This window comes from Thamnophis sirtalis, unplaced genomic scaffold (assembly GCF_051295495.1).
Source record: "Thamnophis sirtalis isolate CommonGarterSnake01/CBP01778 unplaced genomic scaffold, rThaSir2_p1.2 scaffold_15, whole genome shotgun sequence".
Classification (NCBI taxonomy): Eukaryota; Metazoa; Chordata; class Lepidosauria; order Squamata; family Natricidae; genus Thamnophis; species Thamnophis sirtalis.
In genome coordinates this window covers 37472169-37498954 of record NW_028261395.1, presented here as the reverse complement: position 1 = coordinate 37498954, position 26786 = coordinate 37472169, and the positions used below count along the sequence as shown (strand labels likewise).

The following is a 26786-nucleotide window of genomic DNA, read 5'->3' as shown; positions in this document are numbered from 1 at the left end:
ATTTTATTCTGTATTCTATTCCATATTCTATATTCTCTTCTCTTCTCTACTAATGTATGTTATGTATGGATATGGGTAGATATATACAGATAGTCCTCGACTTGCAGCAACTGAGCCCAAAGTTTCTGTTGTTAAGTGAGAAATTTGCCAAGTAAGTTTTGCCCCATTTTACGACCTTTCTTGCCTCAGTTGTTAAGTGAATCACTGCAATTGATAAGTTAGTCACCTGGTTGTGAAGCGAATCGGGCTTCTCCATTGACTTTGATTGTCAGGAGGACATAAAAGGGGGATCTCATAACCCTCCGGACACTGCTGTGACCGTCATAAACAGGAACCAGTTTGCCAAGCGCCTGAATTTTGATCACATCATCACGAGGATGCTGGAAAGGTCGCAACGGCGGAAAAACTGTCCCAAGGCCATTTTTCCCCCAGTGCCGTTGTAACTTTGAACGGTCACCCAATGAACTGTTGTAAGTCGAGGACTACCTCTGCTTTGGAAGCAGGCAACAGAATTGCATTTTGAATGTGGGCCAAAAGACAATAATCTTAATCTTAATCTTCACAGCTGTGAATCCAACGTTTTTCTCCAGCCACGTTCTGAAGACTCTGCATCCTTAATCCAGCTTCCACAACTAACCTTGTGATTCCAAGATAGCAATAGCAGTTAGACTTATATACCGCTTCATAGGGCTTTCAGCCCTCTCTAAGCGGTTTACAGAGTCAGCATATTGCCCCCAACAACAATCCGGGTCCTCATTTTACCCACCTCGGAAGGATGGAAGGCTGAGTCAACCCTGAGCCGGTGAGATTTGAACAGCCGAACTGCAGAACTGCAGTCAGCTGAAGTAGCCTGCAGTGCTGCATTTAACCACTGCACCACCTCGGCTCTTAATCTGGGGCAACACTGTTCTAAGAATGACACTATTTAACCACCTGCCGTCTTTCAACCATGGTCATCGGCACATGCCCATGTTTAAACAAAAACCCCAAAATCAAATTTGAGACCGAAGAATTAAATTAAAGCACAGGACAGAACTTGGGATTGCAGGTTAACTCAGCATTCCCGCTGCCAGCGGTTCGATCCTAACCAGCTCAAGGTTGACTCAGCCTTCTATCCTTCTGAGGTCTGTTCAATGAGGACCCGGATTGTTGGCAGGGGGGGAGGGGGGCAATAGGCTGACTGTCAACTACTTAGAGAGGGCTGTAAAGCACTGTGAAGCGGTATAGAAGTCTAAGGGCTATCCCTTCTTTCCTTCCTTCTATGGTGCACAGTGGTTAGAATGCAGCATTGCAGGTTAATTCTGCCAATTGCCAGCAGTTCGATCTGACCGGCTCAAAGCTGACTCAGCCTTCCGTCCTTCCAAGGTGAGTCAAATGAGGACCCAGATTGTTGGGGGCAAGAGGCCGACTCTCTCAACTGCTTAGAGAGGGCTGCAAAGCACTGTGAAGCGGTATAGAAGTCTAAGTGCTATTGCTATCTTCCTTCCTCCCTCTCTCCCAATGGTTAGAATACAGCATTGCAGACTAACTCTACCCACAGCCACCAGTTCGATCGTGACTAGCTCAAGGTTGACTCAGCCTTCCGTCCTTCTGAGGTGGGTAAAATGAGGACCCAGATTGGTGGGGGCAAGAGGTTGACTCTGTCAACTGCTTAGAGAGGGCTGCAAAGCCCTGTGAAGCGGTATATAAGTCTAAGTGCTATTGCTATCTTCCTTCCTCCCTCTCTCCCAATGGTTAGCATATGGTATTGTAGACTAACTCTGTCCTTCCGAGGTGGGTAAAATGAGGACCCAGATTGTTGGGGGCAAGAGGCTGACTCTGTCAACTGCTTAGAGAGGGCTGCAAAGCCCTGTGAAGCGGTATATAAGTCTAAGTGCTATTGCTATCTTCCTTCCTCCCTCTCTCCCAATGGTTAGCATACAGTATTGTAGACTAACTCTGTCCTTCCGAGGTGGGTAAAATGAGGACCCAGATTGTTGGGGGCAAGAGGCTGACTCTGTAAGCCGCTTAGAGAGGGCTGTAAAGCAGTATATGTCTGTGCTTATTGCTATCTTCCTTCCTTCCTTTCCTCCCTCCCAGTGGTTAGAATGTGGTATTGCAGGCTAACTCTGCCCAATACCAACAGTTCGATCCTAACCAGCTGCAGGTTGATTCAGCCTTCCATCCTTCTGAGGTGGGTAAAATGAGGACCCAGATTGTTGGGGGCAAGAGGCTGACTCTGTCAACCACTTAGAGAGGGCTGTAAAAGCCCTGTGAAGCGGTATATAAGTCTATAAGCTATTGCTACCGTGTTCCTAATTCTTCAAGATCTGAAGTTCTGGCCACTCCTTTAAGAGGTTTTTGTTTTTTTAAATCAGATCCTGGGAAGGGAACGTTAGCACCCATCCCCCGGCCCCATGAATGAATTAGTCCAGTGTTGAATGCTGGCTGGAGGATTCTGGGAGTTGTAGCCCATGCACCGTAAAAGAGGCCAAGAGGCTGAGAAACACCCAACAAGAGGCAGGGAGTCATTTTAATACCGCCGTCTCACCTTGACATACTGTCGCAGAAAGAAAGGGCTCATGTCGGGCGGGGAGGCGGTGGTATGGGGCTTCAGGAGCTGGCTGGTGGGCACGGGCTCCTCGTCGTTCTGCTGGTTCTTCCAATAGTCCAACAGGGACTTCAGGACGTGAAGGCAATAGTCCACAGCTCCGGAGCTCAGCAAAGCAGCTGCGGTAGCGCTCGAAATCAAGGACGACGACTGCGGGAGATAGAGAGAGAGCATGTGAAGGGACCCTGGCATTCTTCCTTTGGCATACCAAATGGCGAAGCCCAAGGATGAGTTGCTTCCGGCATGACTGCCGATTCCGTGAGTGTGCTCATTTGCACATAAAAATGTCTGCGCGGGCGGCAAAACGTTAAAACAATGAAAGAAAATTACATTTCTGCAAAGAAAAGTTGTTCTGCCACAGATCAAGATGGCGCCACCGGAGGAGAACTGGTTCGGAGGCATGGCAGACCTGGGGCACTGCCGGTTCCAGCGACCCAGGCCGCCAAGTTACTACCGGTTTGGCCAAATCGGTCAGAACCCACCTCTGGCCCAGCCACAGGAGACTCAAATCAAGAGGCCCAGCAGCCAGGAGCCCAAGTCTCCAGTTCCACCGTGCTGAACATCTGGGGGAGGGAGATGGTGATATGAGAGCGATGGAGGTCAAGCCCTCTGGACTCCTGAGCTCAGCCAAAGAGGACGGGATTTGGGTGATGAATTCAATTGCCAGCATCTCTTTCTCGCTTGCTCATTTAGTCATCATTTTATGCTGGTGTTGTTTTTTTTTAAAAAAATGCTGTGAAATAGCCTATTACACACCCAGAGAGAGATGGGAAGGACTGGGGAGGGGGTTGAAATGGAAAAATTGGGAGGAAAAAACCAACCACCATTATTTTTTCTGGTATTTTTTTCCAGGCCTTCTTCCCATCTCTAAAAGGTAAAGGTAAAAGTTCCCCTCACAGATATGTGCTAATCGTTCCTGACTCTAGGGGGGTGGTGCTCATCCCCATTTCAAAGCCGAAGAGCCAGCACTGTCCGAAGACGTCTCCGTGGTCATGTGGCCGGCATGACTCAACACCAAAGGTGCATGGAACGCTGTTACCTTCCCACCAAAGGTGGTCCCAATTTTTCTACTTGCATTTTTTTTTACATGCTTTCGGACTGCTAGGTTGGCAGAAGCTGGGACAAATAACGGTAGCTCGCTCCATTAGGCGGTGCTAGGGATTCGAACTGCCGAACTTTCTGATCGACAAGCTCAGCCTCTTAGCCATTGAGCCACCACGTCCCCATCTCTACACCTACCTCAAAAAGATTTTTAAAATAGGTATTTAAAAATAAACCCCAATTTCATTCACTAAAGACTAAAGACAAGGCAGCCAGGATCCAGCCAGGGGGGATTCCATCTCCTTCCTTCTCAAAGGCTTCTGATAGCTGGGCAGGGAAAAGACCCTTCTCTGCCCAAGCCTCTGCCATGCCAGCAGAAGTCTCACCCGGAGCCAAAGCGGCCAGCGGGGCATTCTCACTGGCATCAATGCCATTTTCCCTCAGGGAGAAGGGGACCGGGTGTGGGAGTGGGGGCAGATCATCACATGCAAGACAGAAGCACAGCATTTCCCAATGATAGAGCCCCGGTGGCACAGTATTACAGGCTACTTCTGTTGACTGCTGACTGCCAGCAATTTGGCAGTTCGAGTCTCACCGGCTCAAGATTAACTCAGCCTTCCATCCTTCCGAAGTTGTTAAAACGAGGACCAAGATTGTTGGGGACAAGAGGCTGACTCTGTAAACCGCTAGAGAGGGCTGTAAAAGCACTGTGAAGCGGTATATAAGTCTAAGGGCTATTGTTATTATTGATACGGACTTCCTTTCCTTCTCTCCCTCCCTTCTTCCTTTCCTTCCTTCCCTCCCAGTGGTTAGAATGCAGTATTGCAGGATAGCTCTGCCCCACTGCCAGCAGTTCGATTCTGACTGGCTCGAGATTGACTCAGCCTTCCGTCCTTCTAAAGTCGGTAAAATGAGGACTCAGATTGTTGGGGGCAAGAGGCTGACTCTGTAAACCAGTTAGAGAGGGCTGTGAAGCAGTATATGTCATGGGGCTATTGCTATGCTAATGCTATAGGCAACCTTGAACCCAGGACTTTCTGCGAAGTTAAGATCAGGGATGGTCCTACCAGCCTGGCACGGCCAGGCGATGCAAGAACACTCATCCAGACCACCTCGGGGTTCTCCATGGCCTGTAGCCCCCCTCTCCCCCACCCCCGAGGCCAAGCAAGCAGGAGGGAGAATGAAGGGGGGTCCCAAGGACTGGGCGGGGGGGTTGCGCCCAGTCCAGCAGACTCCAGATGGCCCCAAGAGAAGCCACAGAAGGGCCATCAGGGGCCTAGGGCGAATGCCACCCCACTTTCTAGCCTTTGATATCCTTTTAAAAAGAGCAGCAACAGGAGCCCCCTACACTTCAGAAGGAGGCTTAGTTTAAAAGAGGCCTGCAGGAGGAGGGAGGGAGGGAGAGAGAGAGAGAAAGAGAGAGAGAAAGAAAGAGAGAGGCAAAACGGCAATCAGCTCTGGAGTCTAATCTCCCCTCGACACACATGCCGGTGGGCACCGAGCGGAGGATTAAGAGGAGGAGAGAGGGGCTCCCAACCCCTTTCATTTGCCTCCCCTTCAAACGAGGAGCTGCTGAAAAGTCCTCTCCTCCGTTCCTCTGGAATTCGGCCAGTTGCACGATGGAAGGGGAGGCAGCCGCGCTTTTGAAGAGGCGCCAGGAGACGCCTGGGCTCTCTCGCCCCCACTGGTCATCTGCACTTTGACAGGTTTTGAAAAGCCCCCCCCCACCTCCCTCTTCTGCACTTGGGAGGAAAAGGGGTGGGGGGGGGGAGAGAGGCTGGTGAGCCCCAAGTGTAAATAAAACCATTAGAGAAAGCCCTTTTAAATCCAAACAAAGCCCACAGCCCATAAGCTCATTAAAATTCAATGCATCCCCAGTTCCATTTTTAACCTCTGCGCTTTTGTTATTAATATGCTTTCCGCGACATGCGCCTTTGCCAGCTTCCGCTCTGAAATGCCGCCTTAGCGCTGCACCGTTTAGCAACGGAATCCTCTTAGCGGGTTCCGAAACATGGCAGATAGCGCCTGCATCTCGGCCTACCCGACAATCCCATTTGCAAATCCTTCCTCCCTCCCCACCCACGGGTTTTTCTTTCTTTCTTTCTTTCTTTGAACCAGGGAGGGTTTGGTGGGCAAAGGCCGCCCAGGTCTGAAACCCGGAGCCCGAAGGGTTTGCAATCGGGAATGTCTTGTGTTGTGGCCTGTCGGCCGCCAGCCCTTCCAGCATCCGAATCAGAGGAGGAGGAGGAGGAGGAGGAGGGGGAATCAGGGTCGGCACCAGGGCAACCTGAGAGCTGAAGAGGGAATGGAGCTGGCAGAGAGAGGGGCGGAGCCTGGGTCATCTATCAGCCCTTAGAGGAAGAGTCAACGGCTCCCAGGTCTGGAGGTGGCTGAAGAGGACGAGGAGGAACAACTGGGTCCAGTGCTTGACTCACAAATGCACAGAAGGCAAAGGAGAGGAGAGCAGTGGAAATCTATGGGCCAGTCCTTGGGACGGAAGAGCCACCGCGACTAGCGAAGCCCTACCTTAGCTCTGGGGATAAAAGGCAGGGGGTGGAGATGAATAGATGTGGCAGACAACTATTCATCAGACTTCTTAGCCTGCGGTAAGAGAAACTTTTTGCTGGGGCTGCTGGCGCTCCTAATAAAGGAATAATTGATTTAATTACAGAGGGTTCAGGGAGCTGGGTCAGAACAGGTGGCGAGGAGGGCAAATAGGGAAGGGGGAAAAAAATAGCCTTTTCCTTTCTGCCTGATGTGGACCCCGTGCAGACACCTGCGTGGGGCACACACACACACCCTAACCAGGCCACACTCCGTACGTACCTCACAAATGGAAGATTTTGAACCAGATTTGGTCCGGGACATGAAGACGCTCAAAAGCCTCATGATTACCAGGTGGACTTCGTTGAGTGGAGAGCGTTCGTTCTTCTTGGACACATCCTGCGAGGGAGTAGAGGAAAGAATGAGGAAAGGGCTAAGGGAAGGGATTTATGTTTGCCCAGTGACAGGTAGTCCTCGACTTACAACTGGGCACTTAGCGACTCTCCAAAGTGACTATTTGCATTAGGAAAAAAAAAATTGAGTTGTGACCGTTTTCACACACTACTGCTGCAGCGCACCCACCCGCCTGGTGGCCACATCATCAAAATTCGAACTCTTGGTGATTGCTTCAGGTTTACGACGGCTGCAGTATTCAAGGGTCACCTCTTTCGTCACCTCAGATTTACAGAGTGGGAAGGGACCTTGTAGATCATCTAGTCCAACCCTTTCCAGGCTTCTGACAAGCAAAATTGATGGGGGAAGACAGATTCATTTAACAAATCGTATTCTAAAAAGGTAAAGTATAAGTATAATCTTTATTGTCATTGTACTTAAATACAATGAAATTGGTTCCTATTGAACATATGTGCTAGTTGTTCCTGACTCTAGGGGGCAGTGCTCATCTCCGTTTCAAAGCCCAGAGCCAGCACTGTCCGAAGACATCTCCGTGGTCATGTGGCCGGCATGACTAAATGCCGAAGGAGAACGGAACACTGTTCCTTTCCCACCAAAGGTGGTTCCTATTTTTCTAGTTGCATTTTTTACGTGCTTTCAAACTGCTATGCTGGCAGAAGCTGGGAGCTCACTCTGTTATGCGGCGCTAGGGATTCGAACCGCCAACCTTTCTGATTGATCAGCTCAGCGTCTTAGCCACTGAGCGACCCCGTCCCTTTTAACTTTTAATTAGTAGAAACCATATTCTACTAATGTAATAAATGCAATGATTCATTTAACAACTGCAGTGGGAAAAGTGATAAAATGGGGGCAATCTCACTTAAAAAGCATTTGCTTCATGTAGCAACAGACAAGCCAGGCTCCCGGGGGGGAGGGGTGGGCGTAACTCAAGGACTACCTGTAGTCTGAACCCTTGCCAAACACAAAACGGAGGAGAAAAAGCACCTGCATGCCCCTGATACCCTGATTTGTGATCAGTGCACATGCGCAGACCTATCTTGGATACCCCTTGTTTGCAAATACTTTGTTGTTATTTTTCAAAGCTGGCACTACAGCCTACAGATCTGACTCATTTTATGATCAGGCGGGCAGTAAACAAATTAAATATATATGGTTAAATAAATAAATAGCCAACCCATCTTGGAGCCAAAGGCAATGAATCTGAGCAATAGCCAAATGAAGCTCAACAGTCAGTCAGTTGGCTCTCCCTCAAGCTACTGCTGCCCCCTAGTGGCCAGCAGGTCAAAGGGCTTCCCAACCTGGCCTGCAAAGAGGCACTTTCTCCACAGGTCTGACATATAGGATGATTATTGATGCTTAATAGGTTTGTTGCTTCTCTCCTTGATTGGTTCCCATCCTGAGTCACAGGTTTGACTTAGGATGGAAACCAATCAAGGAGAGAAGCAACCTGGAATTAAGGAGAAACTTCCTAACAGTGAGGACAATGAACCAGTGGAAGAGAAGTTGCCTCCAGAAATTGTTGGCAGAAGCTGGGACAAGTCACCGGAGCTCACTCCGTTACGTGGTGTTCGGGATTCAAACCGCCAACCTTTCTGATTGACAAGCTCAGCATCTTAGCCACTGAGCCACCATGTCCCTATGGGGTTGGGCTAGAAGACCTCTACGGTCCCTTCCAGCTCTATTCTGATTGGGGTGTCAGGTAGGAGCTGCTGCCTCTCATCATTCACGTCTCATCGGAGGGGAGGGGTTGTCATTCAGAAAGAGAGAGACAGAGAGAGACAGAGAGGAGAGAGACACAGAGAGACACAGAGAGAATGAGAGAGGGAGACACAGAGAGAGTATGAGACACAGAGAGAGAGAGAGAATGAGAGAGAGAGAATGAGTGAGAGACACAGAAAGAGTATGAGAGACAGAGAGAGAGAATGAGAGAGACACACAGAGAGAATGAGAGAGAGAGAATGAGAGAGAGAGACACACAGAAAGAATGAGAGAGAGAGAATGAGAGAGAGAATGAGAGACACAGAGAATGAGAGAGAATGAGAGAGACACAGAGAGAATGAGAGAGAGAATGAGAGAGTGAGAGAGAGAGAATGAGAGACAGAGAGAATGAGTGGGAGACACAGAGAGAGAGAATGAGAGAGACAGAGAGAATGAGAGAGAATGAGTGAGAGACACAGAAAGAGTATGAGAGACAGAGAGAGAGAATGAGAGAGACACACAGAGAGAATGAGAGAGAGAGAATGAGAGAGAGAATGAGAGACACAGAGAGAATGAGAGAGAATGAGAGAGACAGAGAATGAGAGAGAATGAGAGAGAGTGAGAGAGAGAGAATGAGACACACAGAGAGAATGAGAGAGAGAGAATGAGAGACACAGAGAGAATGAGAGAGAATGAGAGACACAGAGAGAATGAGAGAGAATGAGAGAGACACAGAGAGAATGAGAGAGAATGAGAGAGAGTGAGAGAGAGAGAATGAGACACACAGAGAGAATGAGAGAGAGAGAATGAGAGAGAGAATGAGAGAGAATGAGAGAGAGAGAATGAGAGACACACAGAGAGAAGAGAGAGAGAGAATGAGAGAGAGAATGAGAGACACAGAGAGAATGAGAGAGAATGAGAGAGACACAGAGAGAATGAGAGAGAGAATGAGAGAGAGTGAGAGAGAGAGAATGAGAGAGAGACACAGAGAGAATGAGTGGGAGACACAGAGAGAGAGAATGAGAGAGAGACAGAGAGAATGAGAGAGAGAATGAGTGAGACACACAGAGAGAGTATGAGAGACACACGGAGAGAGAATGAGAGAGAGAGACACACACAAAGATAGATAGATAGATAGATAGATAGATAGATAGATAGATAGATAGATAGATAGATGGATGGATGGATGGATGGAGAGAGACAGACCCCTTTTGGTGATGGGCTGCTTAAGGGCATCCCCCTCCCCAACCCCCATGAGTTCCTGAAATGTTTGGGTGGGTGGGTGGGAGAGAGAATGTGTGTTAGTTACCTTCTTCTCCATGCAGAGCTCAGCAATCAACTGGGCCAGAAGGTTGTCAAGTGCCCCTTTGTCTTTTTCTTCATCGCCATCGAGGTCTGTGGTCAGCATCAGGATCACCTGGGGACAAAGTGTATTGAAGTGCAAAGTCAGAGATAACAACTGGGGAAGTGTGGAACAACCCCCCCCCCCGCCCCGCCCCACCACTTGGTGAACAGAAGTCTCTCCCACCCACCCACTCCTGGCCCTCCAAATCACACTAAAAAGCATTCAAATAATACACTCTAGTGTTCAGCCGCAAAAGCAGGGTCAGCAAGAGGCGCTGTACCAAGGGGGACCTTCCGTATTCCCAGGCTGCACTTAGGATACTGGGCAGCATTAGGAGAGAAACTGGATCTGGTCTTTGAGTACCAGTCCAAGAAGAAGAGGGAGAAGCAGAGAAGGAAACCACAGCTAGGGGGAAACGCCTGGCAAATCTCAGCCCATACGCATCCCAAAGATGGCAGGGGGAAGAGTCGTTCAGACCCACCTGCATGTAGGGGATGGCCCGGACCCCGCCCACGTTCCTCAGCTGGGGAAGGGTCTGCAGCAGCCGTTCCAGCAGCATCAGCCTGACCATGTGCAACCTGGAAAAGAGAGAGAGAGCAGGAAAGAGAAAGAGAGGGAGGAAGGGAGAGAGAGGGAGGCATAGAGAGATGGGGGAGAAAAAGAGGAAGGGAGAGAGAGAAAGAGAGGGGGGAGGGAGAGACAGAGAGAGGGGAAAGAGAATAAGAGAAAGGGAGAGAAAGAGAGGGGGAGGGAGAGGGAGGGGGAAGAGAAAAAGAGGGAGGGAGAGAGAAAGAGAGGGGGAGGGAGTGGGAGAGAGAGGGGGAAGAGAAAAAGAGGGAGAGAGAGAGAAAGAGGGGGAGGGAGTGGGAGAGAGAGGGGGAAGAGAAAAAGAGGGAGGGAGAGAAAGAGGGGAAGAGGGAGGGAGAGGGGGAAGAGAAAAAGAGGGAAAGAGAGGGGGAGGGAGAAGGGGAGGGAGAGGGAGGGAGAGGGGGAAGAAAGAGGGGGAGGGAGAGGGAGAGAGAGGGGGAAGAGAAAAAGAGGGAGAGGAGAAAGAGGGAGGGAGGGTGGGAGAGAGGGAGGAAGAGAGAAAGAGTGGGGAGGGAGAGGGAGGAACAGAAAGAGAGAGAAAGAGAGAGAAAGAGAGAGGGAGGGATGGAAGGAGAGAGAGAGAAAGAGGGAGGAGGAAGGCATGTGAGGGCTGGCTGTAAAACCACCCTCTGGCAACTGAGCAGCATGAATTGTGTTCCCATTTTAGCCCTAAGAGACATTCGCAGGATTTGATTGGCAGAACCGGGGATGAGTAAGCCCTGAGGAAGAGGAAGGGAAGGGCCTAACCCCCCCAACAGTTAACTGCCCCCACTGTTCCATCCCACCCCCACCCCAATGGCCCCCAACAGACCAATCAGAAGCCATGGGACACAGGCTCTTCCCCACGCCTGACTTCCAGAGCCAGCTTTTCCCCTCCTCCTCCTCCTCCCCTTCCTCACCCTCGGCCTTCCTGCTGCAGTTTGACTCACAACCATTTCGGTTTCCCCAGGTTGGGGATGTGTGAAGAGGGCCCTGTGGCCATTCCCAGCCCCCCACTTCACCCCATCCCAAGCAGGGAAGAGAGTTCTCTTGCCTGTTGCTGGCGTGGACATCCGCTTCGCCTTCGCCCTCGCCTTCCGAGCCTTCGCCCTCTGGCTGCCCAGTGGCGGTGCTGATGGCCCCCGTGCTGGAGCTGATGCTTCCGGGACCTGCCGGATGGCCTTCGGCCGTCGTGTCTCCATATGCGCTGCTACGGCCGGACACTGCAAGAGAGAGGCCAGGAGGATGAGCACCGGCGGTCCCTGGAGGTGCCCGGCCAGGGGGCAGGGGTGTCAAACTCAGGGGCTGTATCTGGCCCACAGGGTCGGCCTGGAAACAGCAAAGGACTAGCCCGCAGGGCTTTCGCCAGCAAAAATGGCGCTCAGAAGAGCGACAGGCGACCCTCCCGAGCTCTCTTTTCACTAGCAGAAAGTTGCAGGAAGCCGTCACCGCCAAAAACGGGAGCTCGGGAGCCCATTTTTGCAGGCAAAGTGCTCAGGTCACCACATCAATGTGGGAATTGAAGAACAAAGACGAATCAGAATATTGTAAGATCTGGGACAAATTTTATCGAGGGTTGGAACAAAAAATTGAAAGACCCAAAATAAGCAATGACTTAGGATGGAGATTATAGAATCATGTATGAAACTATAACAGTGAAAGTGTGTATAAGATAAAAATAAAGCATCATGGTTGGAATGACAATATTTTTATATTTGGAAATACTGAATAGAGCAAATGTAAATCAGCATGACGGTTATAATGCGTAGCTTTATATTTTGGTATCTATGGCAAAGTCTTTGCCAGCAAGGTTGCACTGTTGTCCAATGTTTTCATTTGTGTTCAATAAAAAACTTTATTTTTATTTTATTTTTAAAAAGGCCACCACATCAAATGTCACATCGAGTGACATCGGTCTGGCCAGGCCCAACCTGGCCCTCCGAAATCAAATGCAACCCTGATGCGGCCCTCAATGAAATCGAGTTTGACACCCCTGGTCTGGTGGGGGGGGGGAGAGGAAGCCCCCCCCATCTTTCCCAGGCTAGGCCTGGAGACTTCAGCCTGGACCGAAAAGGCCAGTGCTCCCCCCGCCCCCCCCAAAGGGAAGGGTAAACCGAGAGGGGTGATTACCACTGTGCTCGCCTGCCACAGAGTCCACCGCACTGCCCCCGCTCTCGGAGCCCACGCTGCCCCCGTGGTCGGCTGGGGAGGTGCGGAGCGTGGAGCCGTCGGTCGCGGCCGTGCTGCCTTCGTCGTCGGAGGCTGGAGCTAGGAGAGTAAGGAGAGCTGTTACAAGTAAAAACCCGGCCTCTGAGCTGCTCGAACGGGGACCAGCCCGAAGTGGGGCTGCTTTGGAGAGCTTACCGTATTTTTCGGAGTATAAGACGCACCAAGATTTTGAAGAGGCAAATTTAAAAAAAAAAGCTTTTGCACTCTGCAGACCTCCCAAAAACAGCCCGTTTTTTATGGAAATGGGCCTGTTTTTTAATCATAAAAATGGCCATGCATAGCCTTTATGAGGCTTTCAGAGTGCTCCTGGGGGCTGGAGGGGGGCAAAAGCATGCAGAAAATGGCCTGTTTTTCGCTCATGTTTGCCCTCCCCAGCCTCCAGGAGCACTCTGGAAGCCTCCTAAAGGCTATGCATGGCCATTTTTGCAAAAAAAAAAGAAAAAAAAAAGGGGGGGGGGGTGTTGGGAGGCCAAAAATGCTGTATTCAGATTTTCACCCTCTTTTTTGAGGGAAAAAGGTGCGTCTTATATTCCGCTTATATTCTGCAAAATACGGTAGGTTTCTTTGGGCAGGCCGAAGAAATGAGGGCCTGGGCTTCACTGCTGGATCCCTTTTGAAATCCTCTTCAAAACAAACAGGGGAGGGATCTGTTCGAATTGGAGGCAACGAGGACCAGAGTGGATAAATTTTTTTAAAAAATCAGTTTTTTTAAAATTTAAATCGGATTGTTTTAACTTTTATCAAATTAATTTTAATAAAATGCTTTTGGAGTTTAAAAAAATCTATCCAAAGATAGTTTTCTATTTAAGATACATTAATAATTTAGTTTATTCGGCATGAAATGGAGCTTAGTTATGTAGCATGAGGCTGTGTGTTCTGCAATATTTTACATTTTTGGGAAACCCATTCAATGAATCCCAGCTCTGCAAGCTAAAGACCCCTCGCATCCTGGATATCAATTGTTTCAACTCCTACCCTCAAACGACACTGTAGAGCATTTCACACCAAGACAACTAGACACAAGAACAGTTTTTTCCCCGAATGCCATCATTCTGCTTAACAAATAATTCCCACAAAACTGTCAAATGGTTCACTAAGGCTGCATTACTATTACTATTAGTCTTCTCAGCGTTCCTATCACCCATCTCCTCCCACTTATGACTGCAGGACTGTAACTTTGTTGCTGGTAGACTGATATTGTTTCCTAGTATTATTTGATTACTTCTTTGGTACCCTATGACTATCATTAAGTGTTGTACCTTATGATTAGTGACAAATGTATCTTTTCTTTTATGTACACTGAGAGCATCTGCACCAAAGACAAATTCCTTGTGTGTCCAATCACACTTGGCCAATAAGGAACTCTACTCTATTCTATTCTAAATAGGAAGCCTTCATTTTGTTTGCAAATAATTATATTAAAAACTACCAGAAAAGAATGAGTCCTTACATTTAAAGAGCGCCTGTCATTTCAGTCCCTCGTGGCAGCGCCCGTTAGCGAGCATCCACTCACCTGCTGCCCACCACGTCCCTCACCTTGTTGTGTCCCCGCCACATCACCAGCCGTCCCAGTAAAGCGAAGGGGACGGTCGGTGAGTCAACAGTGGGTCAAAGGAGGAGGACAGAGATGACAGTTGCTCTTTAAAAAGTATGACTGAAATCGAGTTGATTCAAATCAAGCCTTTGTCAGGTTTCCGAAAGATGCCCTAATTAATTCATGAGCCTCGAGTCAAGTTTCAAAGGAAAACCAGTCATTTATTAGGAACACCATTTCGGCAATACTGCATTGCAGTCAGATCTAAAGCTCATTTGAATGAATGGCTGAACTTTACCCCTGTTCCTTCCTTCCCCTCAGTCTCGCGAGAGGCATCCGATCCAGGTAGCCTTCCCTTGCCTCACCCAACCCCAAGGTACCTGACGCAGTGGTGTCTGACAGAGTCCCGGCATCCAGAGAGGAAGAGCTGGGGGCCTGTCCGGACAGCCCCAGGCTTTGCAGGCCGAGCGCGCTGCTGCTGCTGCCTACGTGAGAAAAAGAGAGGAAAAAGAAGGGCAGGAGAAATCAACACCGGGGGTATGGGAGGAACCCACAAACCTCTGTTTTTCTTCCTCCATATCAATAATAGAAATAGCCCTTAGACTTATATACCGCTTCACAGTGCTTTACAGCCCTCTCTAAGCAGTTTACAGAGTCAGCATATTGCCCCCCCCAACAATCTGGCTCCTCATTTTACCAACCGCGGAAAGACGGAAGGCTGAGTCAATCTTGAGCCAGTCAGTCAGGATAGAACTCCTGACAGAGGGCAGAGTCAGCCTGCAATACTGCATTTTAACCACTGGGAGGGAGGGAAGGAAGGAAGGAAGGAAGGAAGGAAGGAAGGAAGGAAGGAAGGAAGGAAGGAAGGAAGGAAGGAAGGGCACTTAAACTTATATACCGTTTCACAGTGCTTTATATCCCTCTCTAAGTGGTTTACACAGTTAGCCTATTGTCCCCAACAATCTGGGTCCTCATTTTATTGACCTTGGAAGGACGGAAGGCTGAGTCAACCTTGAGCCGGTCAGAATCGAACTGTTGGCAGTGAGCAGTGAGTTAGCCTGCAATACTGCATTCTAACCACTACACCACTACGGCTCTTATAAAGCAATAGCACAGAGACTTATATACCGCTTCAGTGCTTTTACAGCCCTCTCTAAGCGGTTTACAGAGTCGGCTTATTGCCCCCAATGAATCTGGGGCCTCGTTTTACCCACCTCGGAAAGATGGGTCCACCTTGAGCCTGGTGAAATTCGAACTGCCAAATTGCAGGCGGCTGGCAGGCAGGCGTAGCCTGCAGTACCTCACTCTAACCACTGCGCCACCGAGGCTCACTGCAGATCCCTCCATTCTCCATGCTTGACAGCACTGGTCTTGCCTTGACCAGGTTTATAAAGGAGACACACACACACACACACACACACACACACACACACACACACACACACTCTGCAGAAAGGAAGGGGCTGCCGGCCTCTTCTCACCCTGCTGGTCCTGTTGCAGGCTCAAGGCAATGGCCAGTTCGACCATGGTTTCGTCATCAGCATCGGGGGGGATGTCCAGCATGGGGGGGAAGCCCTCGGCCCCAGCCAGGAGAGCCTCCAGGGGAGACGGGTTCCCATTGTTCACGTTGTCAGCGGTTTCCAGGACCATCGATTCGGACTAGGAGTAGGAGAGAGCCGAAACATTGTAACCGTAACTGAGTTGGAAGGCACCTTGGAGGTCATCTCGTCCAACCCCCTGCTCACGCAGGAGACCAATACTAGGGGTTCGAACTGCTGACCTTTCTGATCGACAAGCTCAGTGTCTTAGCCACTGACCAGGGGTCATCACTGACCTGGTGGGCTGGCACCAGAGGTGGTATTCAGACGGTTCGGAACGGTTCACCCAAACTGGTAGTGGAAATTGCTACACCCACCCTGACTCTATGCTGTCCTATTTAGGCATGTTTTCAAGCGGCACACATGCATGCAAGCCATGCTGGCAAGCAAAGCGTGTGCACAGACGGCTGTATGGAGGCATCAACAGGCTCATATTTGTGAACCGGTAGGAAAAGTACCGTATTTTTCAGAGTATAAGACGCACCTTTTTTCCCCTCAAAAAAGAGGGTGAAAATATGGGTGCATCTTATCCACTGAATACAGCATTTTTTGCCTCCGGAAACCCCGCCCCCTTCGCAAAAATGGTCATGCATAGCCTTTAGGAGGCTTCCAGAGTGTTCCTGGGGGCTGGCGAGGGCAGAAATGAGCGAAAAACGGGCCGTTCTTTGCTCCATTTTGCCCCCCCCCCAGCCCCCAGGATCACTCTATAAGTCTCCTAAAGGCTCTGCATGCCCTTTTTTTGACAAAATTGGGCTGTTTCTTGTTCTTGGGGGGGGGGCACCCCCAGAAGCTCTCTACAAGCCTCCTAAAGGCTATTCATGCCCTTTTCTTTTAAAAAATGGGCCTGTTTTTGCAAAAAACGGACCATTTTTGGGAGGTCTGCAGAGTACAAAACCTTTTTTAAAAAAATAGCCTCTTCAAAATCTTGGTGCATCTTATATTCCAGTGCGTCTTATACTCCGAAAAATACGGTAAGTGAATACCACCTCTGGTCAACACCAGTCCGTGGCATGCCAGAAATTGAGCCGCGCAAACAAGCGAAGCCCCCATCTGCGGGATACAGGCAGCATGCAAAACCACACCCTTTCCAGTCCGGGGTAAAACCTCTCTCCACAGAACCGGTCCCTGGTACTCAAAAGATTGGAGGCAGTTCCATTAAATGCATCCTCCCATTATTCCTCTGGGGGAGCTATATATACCCTTTGACCCCCTCTGAGTGATTATTAAATTTAAGACACCCTTCCATGCATAACCCAGTGAAGCATCCCGATTGCCCCTGAGTGGGAGGGCCGGATTCCCTCGCCAGCCGTGGACTCACCACCATCTCAAAGTCTCCGTGGTCCACTTCGTTTTGTTCCTGGCTCTCCTGCCGAATGTCCTCCCCGCTGGGCAGGCCGGAGGTCTGCATCTTGTCATCGGCATCGTCGTCGTCATAATCATCTTTGTCTCCTGGATGTTAAAAAAAAGAAGAAGAAGGAGAGAGAAAAGTCCTGTGAAACCCAGCCAGATGCACGAGAGAGCACGAGAGGGCAGGGGGAAACAGGATGGAGAGAGGGGGGAGAATGGGAGGAAGACATGAGAGAGAGATGGAGGGAGGGAGAGATGAGAGAGAGGGAGGAGGGAGAAAGAGATGAGAAAGAGAGGGAGAAAGAAGAGGGAGAGGTGATGAAGAGAGGGAGGGAGAGGGAGAGATGAGAAAGGGAGGGAGGGAGAGATGAGAAAGATAGAAGGGGAGGGAGACAGAGATGAGAAAGAGAGGGATAGAGAAGAGCCAGGGAGGGAGAGATGAGGAAGAGAGGGAGAGATGAGGAAGAGAGAGGGAGAGAGGTGGAAGGAAGTGAGAGACAGAGAGTGAGAGAAGGAGAGAGAAACGTGGACAGGGCAAGACAATTTCTGCAGTCCCAGCCAGGGGGATGTGACCCTCTCATGAATGGAGAGATGCTCCTGGGGCCTCCTCAAAGGCAAGCCAGGAGCTTCTCTAGGAGAAGAGACACCTTCCCTGGCGGGATTTCCCGTGAGGTTTCCCTTGGCCATGCCCCAGGCTCCAAAGCAGCATTCCCCCCCTTACCCATGGGGGTGTTGCTTCGAGGGGATGAAGGCAAGGTTACGTGTCTCCTTTTGTTCCTGGGCCTCAGCACCCGGATCAGCGCTTGCTTGCAAGAGAAGCTCACAGCCGGATCCTGGAAGGCAAAGCGGCAAATCAAAAAGTGCATTTGAGGGAGAAGGGGTGGCAACGGCCTGGTGTGGGGCAGTAATGAACTCTCAAGGGACTCAGGCTTCAGGTCCTCTGCCTGAAAAGCTCACAGGTGCAGCCCTCCAGAGGAATCTTCTAGCCACATTCGCACATGCTGTTCAGACCTAGCTGAACTTTGTTCATGGATGCAGCCTAAGAAGCTAGATTAGTGATGGCGCAGGTGCACGATTGACGGGGACGCAACCCGGAAGAGGAGCTGGCCAGGGGGCATGCGCGCACTGGGAAACGAACTTCCAGTTTCCAGCGGGTGCACTTCCGGTTTTTGGCACGCACACTTCCGGCTTTCGTCGCACATGTGAAACACAATGATCAGCTGGCACAGGCCAGAAAATGGAAGCCCAGCTCATCAGTTTCTGGCACTGCCACATGCACAAGCTGGTCATCATGTGCACGTGCATATGCGCGCCGGAAGCCCGGAAGAGTCCTACTCACCACCTATAAAGCGCTCCATGGTAGTGGATCTGGCTATTTGAGAGACCGCCTTCTGCCAATTACCTCCCTGCGTCCCATCAGATCGCATAGAGTTGGCCTCCTCCGTATTCCATCTGCCAGTCAGTGCCGACTGGCGACTACTCGGAGGAGAGCCTTCTCTGTTGCGGCTCCGACACTATGGAACAATCTCCCCGTGGAGATTCGTACCCTCACCACCGTCCAGGCCTTCCGCACAGCCCTCAAGAACTGGCTAGCCCGTCAGGCCTGGGGATAATCTTATTTTCGCCCCTCCCGAATGCTGAGTGAATGTTGAGTTTTATTGTCTAATTTACTTTGTGCACATTTCTTTTTGGTATTGTCCTACACTCCCCTTCCTTTTTTGATTGTAAGCCGCCCTGAGTCCCCTCAGGGAAAAGGGCGGCCTATAAATAAATAAATCTACAAATCTACAAAGAGGATCAGACAAAGCCTTGCACGTCAGGCGACATGGCTCCATGTGCCACTTCAGGGACATGTGCGATAGGTTTGCCATCACGGAGCTTGACTTTTCCCTGCCTGAATAACAGGGCAAATGAAAAGGAATGAGCCTCGGTTCCATCCGGCTCTGATTGGCACTTTCTGGTTGGGGATTATGGGAGCTGACACCAAGCAGGAATCCGGGCCAGGCAGCCAGAGGAGTGTTGGACTAGTAGAAGCTGCTGAGTTCTCAGAGCCTTTTTCCTACTCTCTTTTGGGCACTGCAGGAGGAGGAGGAGCAGAGAGCCCCCTCCTACCCTCTCCTCCTCACCAGGATGCCAATTCCCACCAGGGTTGGATGCTCCCTGCCACAGAGCCAACCAGCAGCCGAGGGTGCCAGAGACAAGCCAGGCCTCTCCTGCTGTTCCCTCTGGGGTCCTTGGTCGGCCTCCTCTGCTGAGTGGGGAGTGGGGGGAGGGTAGCACTCTGCCCTTCTACAAAGACATGCCCAGGTCGCTTGAGAATGGACCCAAGATGCAGCCCTGAAACAACGTACCGGGCACAGCAACATCTGCATGTAGATTTTGGAGGCGACGTTGATGCAGTCCAGCTCGCAGATGCAATATCCATGGAGGATGTCTATGAGGGCATTGACAGTGGCCTCGACGTGGGTCAGCCCTGCAGAGAGGAAGTGGGAGGAGAGCTCAGGGAAAGTGGGACTCCTGTGCACAATGGCCAGGTGCCCTTTCTGCTCCAGGGGAGGGAGGGAGGGAGGAGGGGCAAGGGAAGGAGGGAGGGTGGGAAGAAGGAAGGAGGGAGAGAAAGGAAGAAAGAGAGAAAAGAAGTAAAGAGAGAAAAAAGAAAGAGAAAGGAAGGAGGGAGAGAAAGAAAGAAACAGGGAAAGAGAGAACGAGAAAAGAAGAAAGAAAAAGAAAGAAAAGAAAGGAAGGAAGAGGGAGGAAGGAAAAGCAGGTTGGAAGAGAAAGAGGGTGGGAGAAAAAGAAAGAGGGAGAGAAAGGAAGAATGAGAGAGAAAGAAAGAAAAGAGAGAAAAAAGAAAGAAAGGAAGGAGGGAGAGAAAGAAACAAACAGGGAAAGAGAACGAGAGAGAAAGGAAGAAAGAAAAGAAAAAGAAAGAAAAGAAAGGAAGGAAGGAAGAGGGAGGAAGGAAAAGCAGGTTGGAAGAGAAAGAGGGAGGGAGAAAAAGAAATAGGGAGAGAAAGAAAGGAAAGAAGGAAAGAAAAACAAAAAGAGGGAGGGAGGAAAAGGAAGATGGGAAAGAGAGAGAGAAAGAAAAAGGAGGAAGAGAAGGGAAGGGAGGGAGTGGATTGTTGAGAGGAACTTGGAGGACATAATCCATTACAGGGTCCAGAGACAGAAGGCAGCCTGAACAGTTCAGCTGGACAAATATTGTGTGTGTGAAGCCTGCCAAGACGCCGTGTGTGCTTGGCCTGGAACTCTCTGCAGGGCTGCTGTCGCCCTGGCAGCCAGGTCCGATCCCCGCTCGAGAAAGACGGTACCCACCTGGCAGGCAAGCAGGCGCCAGGAAGGCATTCTTGGGTTTCGAGGCATGGAGTTTCCAGAAATGGTTGACCAGCTGGGTAATAAAGCTGCACCCTTCTCCTTCTGGGGCCTTTGCAGCCTCCTGCCCTTCTTCGATGCTTTCTGAAAGTTTAAGGAAAGGCTGAGCAGATGGAATCCCCCCCCCCAAACCACACCCCATTTCTCCTCCCCCCCCCCAAAAAAAAACAGAAGTGAGGGGTGAGTGTTGTGGCCCAGCAGGATCCTGTTGAGCTGCTGATGGACTCGGATAGCGAGGAACCATATGAGTCTGCCATGGAAGATGTGGAGGACCCTGGGCAGGGTTCAGACTCCGAGCAGGGACCAGAGAGGCTGGTTGGCCACCAGGAGGTGCCTGAGGCATGGAGCAGTGGGGAGGATCAAAGGCAGTTTGTCCCTGATGCTAGATTGAGAAGGGCTGAGAAATGGAAGCAGCAACTCTGTAGGCAGACTCACAGACGATGATTAAACACAGGTGGTTGTGGATTGGCCCCTCCCAAGAGAGATTATAGGTTGAGGCGTTGGGAGGGAACATTTGCAGGAAACAACCGTTCAAATTAGTAGTTAATAAAAATCTGTGTATTCTAGCTGTGTCTGTTCGTTTGGACTCTCTGGGTTGCTTCCTTTGGATTATCTGGATTGCTGCAGTTACTGTATTGAACGTGAGTTGCCTGGGCCCTCAGCCAAAGGATTCGTTATCTCAGTAATTGAGCAGTGGCAAACAGCCAAGCCTGTGTTCCAGTGTATTCACAGGCTAGGTGGGGCGGAGGTTGTCAGAACAGGGAGGAAACTGGGTGCGTGGGGGGTTTGTGTGCAAGGAGGGGGAGGAGCTTGACCCTACCTGTTTCCAGAGATGGAAACTTCGACTCCGTGAAATGGACCAGGTTATTCGGCCGCATGATGGCGATGGAGCGCGCCGTGATGACCAGCCTCTGAAAAACCTCCGGTTCCAGGTCCTTCCCTTCTCTGTTCGAGGTGGTAAGATACTGGATGGCTTTGCTCAGCAGAGCCTGATCCTGTGGGAGGCAGACCACCCCGAAGGAAAGAGCTGAATCAGCATCCCCTTCCTCACAATTACCCAGACGCCACAAGGCAACGCAAGGCAACACCCAATGCCAGCAGGGGTGCTGTCAAGGCTGACTCGCAACGCACCTCTACTCTCCACTTGACCATTGAAACGAAGAGGGGGGGGAGGGGAATGCTTGGTATATACTGGGAGCTGGGAGGGAGGCGAGGAATGTATGGGAGCCGTTGGCAGCCTGAGAAAATCCAGGCCGTGCGATTGGATAATGGGCGAGCCACATGGGGAATAGGGAAAATTAACTGTGCTGTTTTTCGCACGAAAACCTCAGAGCTGGCTTTTGCTTCTTCTGCGCCTGTGTGGATCTACCAGTAAATGTCTATGGACATTCTCAGTCATCCAGGGCTGGATGGTGCTTTTTCAAGAGGCAACTTCAGAGCTGAAGAAGCTTCTGGGATGAGAAGCAAGATGTCTTCAAAGAAAATCCAGAGAGTCCAGTTGCCTCCTGAAAAAAGCACCTTTGGGACAAACCATGACGCGCATGCCTGAGACTCTCCATAGACATTTAACTACGCGCTTTGGGATGAACACCTTTCGAAAGGTGCGGGGGTATGAATGGATTTCCACAGAGCTGAAGAAGCTTCTTGAATGAGAAGCGAAACGTCTTCAAAGAAAAACCAGAAAGTCCGGCTACACGTGGAAATGGAGGCAAGAGTTTGCTGAGAGTCTTCCGAATTCCCCTGGGGCTCCGCAGGGTGGCGAACGGAGGGATCTGGGAAGCCGCGTCGGGAAGGAAACTGGCTCGCTTACCTTGTGGTTGTGGTAAGCCGAGCGGCTGGCATGGAGGCTGGCCAACAGGCTCTTTGTCTGCTGCTGGACACTGGAAGGGGCCGGTGTGGACAGCAGCATGGTGGCCAATTCCTGAGTGGCAGCTTTGGTCTTCTCCTGAGGGCAGACGATCTCACGTCAGACTTGCTCTGGGGAGTGGGAAGGGGCCCTCCCACCCACCCACAAGAATGGAGAATGCCACAGCCTGCTCAGATCAAGGGGGCTGCCTTTCTGAATCTTAATTCAGAGTGTTCTGAGCTAGGCTTCCCCAAAAAGGACAAAGCAGATTCCTGGTCCGTCAAAAGCCCCTTTTATTAAACAAATGTGAATTCCTCTCAAAATATATTCAGCAAAGGCCTGGCAAACAGTCTTTCAAAGGCGCATTTATGACCACAGACCTTATCTAGCTTGGGAAGCTGCCATGTAAATATTTTCCAAATGAGGTGCTGTGCAAGGAAAGACTGGGCACAGAGTCTCTGAGATTCACGGACAGATCTTCACACCAGTGGTGAAATTCAAATTCCTTTGCTACCGGTTCTGTGGGTGTGGCTTGGTGGGCCTGGCAGGGGAAGGATACTACAAAATCTCCATTCCCTCCCCACTCCTGGGGCCAGCCAGAGGTGGCATTTGCCGTTTCTCGGAGCTACTCAAGATTTCTGCTCCAGAACATGTCAAAACCTGTCAGAACCTGCTGAATTTCACCCCTGCTTCACATTCCTGAAATGAATTAACGAATGAACAAATGGCTTCCTGCAAAAGCCCACTCCCCTTTTGCTCCTCTTTTATTTCCTCTGGGAGGAACCATTCAGCGCCCACCAGAGGCTTTACTCCCAAGTCGACCCTAATTTCTCAGCTGTTTTTTTCTTCTGGCAGCTCTACACATGTGCACACTGGGAACAGAGTCCCGCTGTTCCTCTGCCTCATTGCTGTCTGACTCCGAAGGCAGCTGATTACTGGGATACGGCTCTGGCCTCCACTCTGCCTCCGACACAGAGCCCTCATCACAGCCTTCCCCAGACTCCAGGACTGGCCCATGTTTCCCCCCCACCTTCTCACTCTCCAACTCTGCTGCTGGCGGAGGACTCATTTCGGCTCATTTCCGAACAAATCTCTGCTTCACCACAGCAGTCCAAGAAGTTAGGATCTGTAAGCTCCTCTGATCAAGGCTTCGAGGTGTCCCTGTTCTCTTCCTCAACCTCCCCACAAACACCCCCATCCCCAAGCGAAGGGACTTGCCTTCTCGTTGACCGGTCCGACAGCAAACCAACTTTCCAGGGCTTCTAAAGAACTCACTACTAGCCTGCAGGAGGAAAGACAAGGAGAAAAGATTGGTCAGGACACGAGCGCCACCCCCACCCCACCCCCAGAATGGCTTAGAAAGAAGGCGGGGAGCAGTTGGGGATGCCAAGCCCTTTGCTCGCTCCCACCCACACCCCAGCACAGATAAAAGAATCAAAGCAAAGGAAAGAGCTGCCACAGGCACCATGCAGGTCTAGGGCAATCTGTTCGGGAAAAACTCAAGGCTGTTTTAAGGCCGGGTCACACCCCTCTAGTTCCTGATGAGGTGATAGCAGTGATGCTGAGTTACTTTCAGGAAGCTTGTTTTGTTCCAAGAAAACGCAAATGCCTGGATACCTGTGGATATATTATATCAACAGCATCCCCACTATCTACTAATGGGCCTATCATGTTCTTAATAAATCCAGGCCAACTTAATTAGGCATGATAGGTGAGAGAGCTATGCAATGATTCTGGGTGAGCTACTGCAAAGTCTTCCAAGCTATCAAAAGTTCAGGCTGGTAAAGGTTCCCCTCGCACATATGTGTTAGTCATTTCTGACTCTAGTGGGCAGAACTCATCTCTGTTTCAAAGCCGAAGAGCCAGCGCTGTCCGAAGCACATCAATTTTAACAGCATCTGTACAAGTATAGTGTGAAATGTAACACTACAAACAGTGTATATTGTCTGTACTGTTTGCTGTTTGTTGCAAGGAGGCAAATTACTGGGAGGCAGAGGCAGATATTTTTCCCTTGTTTTCCTCTCCCAAAGCTAGGTGCTTCTTATACTTCAGGGTGTCTTATACTCTGAAAAATACGGTAGTCATTCCTGACTCTAGGGGGCGGTGCTCATCTCTGATTCAAAGCCCGAGAGCCAGCAATGTCCAAAGACATCTCCGTGGTCATGTGGCTAACAGGACTAAATGCCGAAGGTGCATGGAATGCTGTTACCTTCCCACCAAAGATGGTTCCTATTCTTCTACTTCCATTTTTACATGCTTTCAAACTGCTAGGTTGGAAGAAGCTGGGACAAGGAACAGGAGCTCTCTCCGTTACACGGCTAGGGATTCAAACCGCTGAACTGTCAACCTTTCTGATCGACAAGCTCAGCATCTTAGCCACTGAGCCAATGTGTCCCATGTAGTTTTCTAGATTCCACTTTTGCGCAGAGGGGTAAAGATACCCACGGCAATCTAGGTCTCATCTGCCCTTCCGCTTATTGTCCCAAGATGCTTTTCAAAAGGCAACTGGACTTTTTTTGGCAGGGAGGGGGGTGTCCCCCTTGAAAATGTTTTGCTTCTCATCCAAGGAGATTCTTCAGTTCTGAGTTAACTAAGAGGAGTTTAACTTAGGTGAGAAGCAAAACGTTTTCGAGGATTAAAAAAACTAAGCAAGTCCTGTTGCCTTTTGAAAAAGCACCTTTTGGGACACCCACGACCTGGATGGCGGAGAATCACTGTAGATACTCCACTTATTTAACACAGATCTCTCTTCTCTCCCACATCACCGTTTATTGAGTGAGAGGAACGGATTTTTTTCCCTCTAAGAATAGAACAGTTGAGTCTCCTCCTTTCTTTTCCTTTGGAACAATTGTTGTGTCTTTTATCCACCACATTCCAATTTTGAGCTAATCCCTTTCATTGTACATATCAACCAAGAAAGAGCACCCCAAAAAGAGGGAAACCAGGAAAAAAGCGAGCAAGCCAAAAGAGACCCAACAAGCAGTTCAGTGAATTCCCTGTTTAAGATGCTCAAACCTTCATCATCTAGCAGGCGTCTGAAACAAGCTATGAAAGGTAAAGGTTCTCCTCACACAAATGTGCTACCATATTTTTTGGAGTACAAGACGCACCTTCCCCCCCCCCCCGCCCCAAAAGAGGATGAAAATTTGGGTGCGTCTTATACTCAGAATGTAGCCCCACCCACCCACCGGCCCCAACCTTTTGGCCTCTGTCTCCCAGCAATTTACCTCCTTGGAGCAAACGGGGGCTTGTGAAGGCTGCAATAGGCTATAGCAATCCCGCAGCATGAAACAGCTGATGATCGGGAGAAGCTGAAAGTGGAACTTGCTGTTTGCTCAGGCAAATTGCTGGGAGGCAGAGACAGATTTTGTGTGTGTGTGCTAATCAGGCTGTTTGCTGTAAGAAGGTAAGTCAATAACTATAAATGCCTATAGAATGTTCGATTTATTAGACTTACTTTTTAAAGACTGCTTTATTATTGTTCTAGACAGCTTAACAAAATGAAGAAGCTTTTTAAAATAAATGCTTGATCTGAAGAGGCCCAGTGTTATTGTATCTTCTTTTAAATAGCAGAGAATAACATATACTTCCAGAAAGCACATTAATTAAACCATCTGTACAAGTATAATCTGAAATGTAACACTACAAACAGTGTATATTGTCTGTTTGTTGCAAGGAGGCAAATTGCTGGGAGGCAGATATTTTCCCCTTGTTTTCCTCCCCAAAAGCTAGCGGCGTCTTATAATTCGGAGCGTCTTATACTCTGAAAAATATGGTAGTCGTTCCCGATTCTAGGGGGCAATGCTCATCTCCCTTTCAAAGTCAAAGAGCCAGCAGAGCAGATGTCTCCGTGGTCATGTGGCCAGCATGACTAAACGCCCGAAGCCGCACGGAACACTGATACCTTCCCACCAAAGGTGGTCCCTATTTTTCTACTCGCATTTTTAACGTGCTTTTGAACTGTAGGTTGGCAGAAGCTGGGACAAGTTACGGGAGCTCACTCCGTTACGCGGCGCTAGGGATTCGAACCACCGACCTTTCTGATCGATAAGCTCAGCATCTTAGCCACTGAGCCACCGCGTCCCTAAGCTATGAAAAACAACATACAAAGAGAGATCTCCTTCTAAGTTAGAAAAACAGGGTAGGATGTGAGCCAGTGAAACACAGCTAGCATGTTCCTCGGGGGCTTCCGTCACACAACTTGCAGGAAAGTTGCGGGTTCACCTCACCTCACCCTTCTCAAAAGCTGGTAAAATCTGCCCTTTGTTTTTTATTTAGCCTAGTCTGCAGGCAACAGTTAGCCAGGAGCAGGGAAAACCAGAGGGAAGCCAAGCAAAAAAACCAAAACAAAACGAACAGCTGAGGGTTTTTTTCTTTCTTTCTCTTTTTGCTGACTTAATCTGCCATGCAAGGGACCCCGTTGTTAAGCAGCGCAGTGGGGAGATTAATAATTTAAAAATCCCCGACCGACCAGACGGATGTAGGAACACGCAGAGAGTTTAAAAATAAAAAATAAAACAGCCAGGAGGATGAAAGCAGTGGGCGGCCGTCTCTCCCACATAAAACCATTCGTGCAGAGAGAGGCAGGATACTAACCGGTCCAGGGTGGTTAAGGATTCAGTGTCAGGACTTTGGGGGGAGCGAAAGGAAAAGGGGGA

General features: G+C 49.9%; 1 protein-coding gene across 1 annotated transcript in view; it reads right to left on the bottom strand.

Moving 5' to 3' along the window:
* The window catches only part of UBR4 (ubiquitin protein ligase E3 component n-recognin 4), a 125174-nt gene that overhangs the window by 48197 nt on the left and 50191 nt on the right, over positions 1-26786 (bottom strand). Inside the window, exons 50-65 of the mRNA XM_087702633.1 lie at positions 26725-26757; positions 23347-23410; positions 22093-22227; positions 21103-21277; positions 20226-20366; positions 19259-19380; positions 17629-17740; positions 16879-17009; positions 15444-15621; positions 14343-14447; positions 12330-12467; positions 11254-11422; positions 10114-10210; positions 9597-9704; positions 6458-6574; positions 2531-2740 (exon numbers count right to left, since the gene is read on the bottom strand). Of these exons, the coding sequence (XP_087558759.1) occupies positions 2531-2740; positions 6458-6574; positions 9597-9704; positions 10114-10210; positions 11254-11422; positions 12330-12467; positions 14343-14447; positions 15444-15621; positions 16879-17009; positions 17629-17740; positions 19259-19380; positions 20226-20366; positions 21103-21277; positions 22093-22227; positions 23347-23410; positions 26725-26757 (2035 nt within the window). The remainder of the gene's footprint in view (positions 1-2530; positions 2741-6457; positions 6575-9596; positions 9705-10113; positions 10211-11253; positions 11423-12329; positions 12468-14342; positions 14448-15443; positions 15622-16878; positions 17010-17628; positions 17741-19258; positions 19381-20225; positions 20367-21102; positions 21278-22092; positions 22228-23346; positions 23411-26724; positions 26758-26786) is intronic.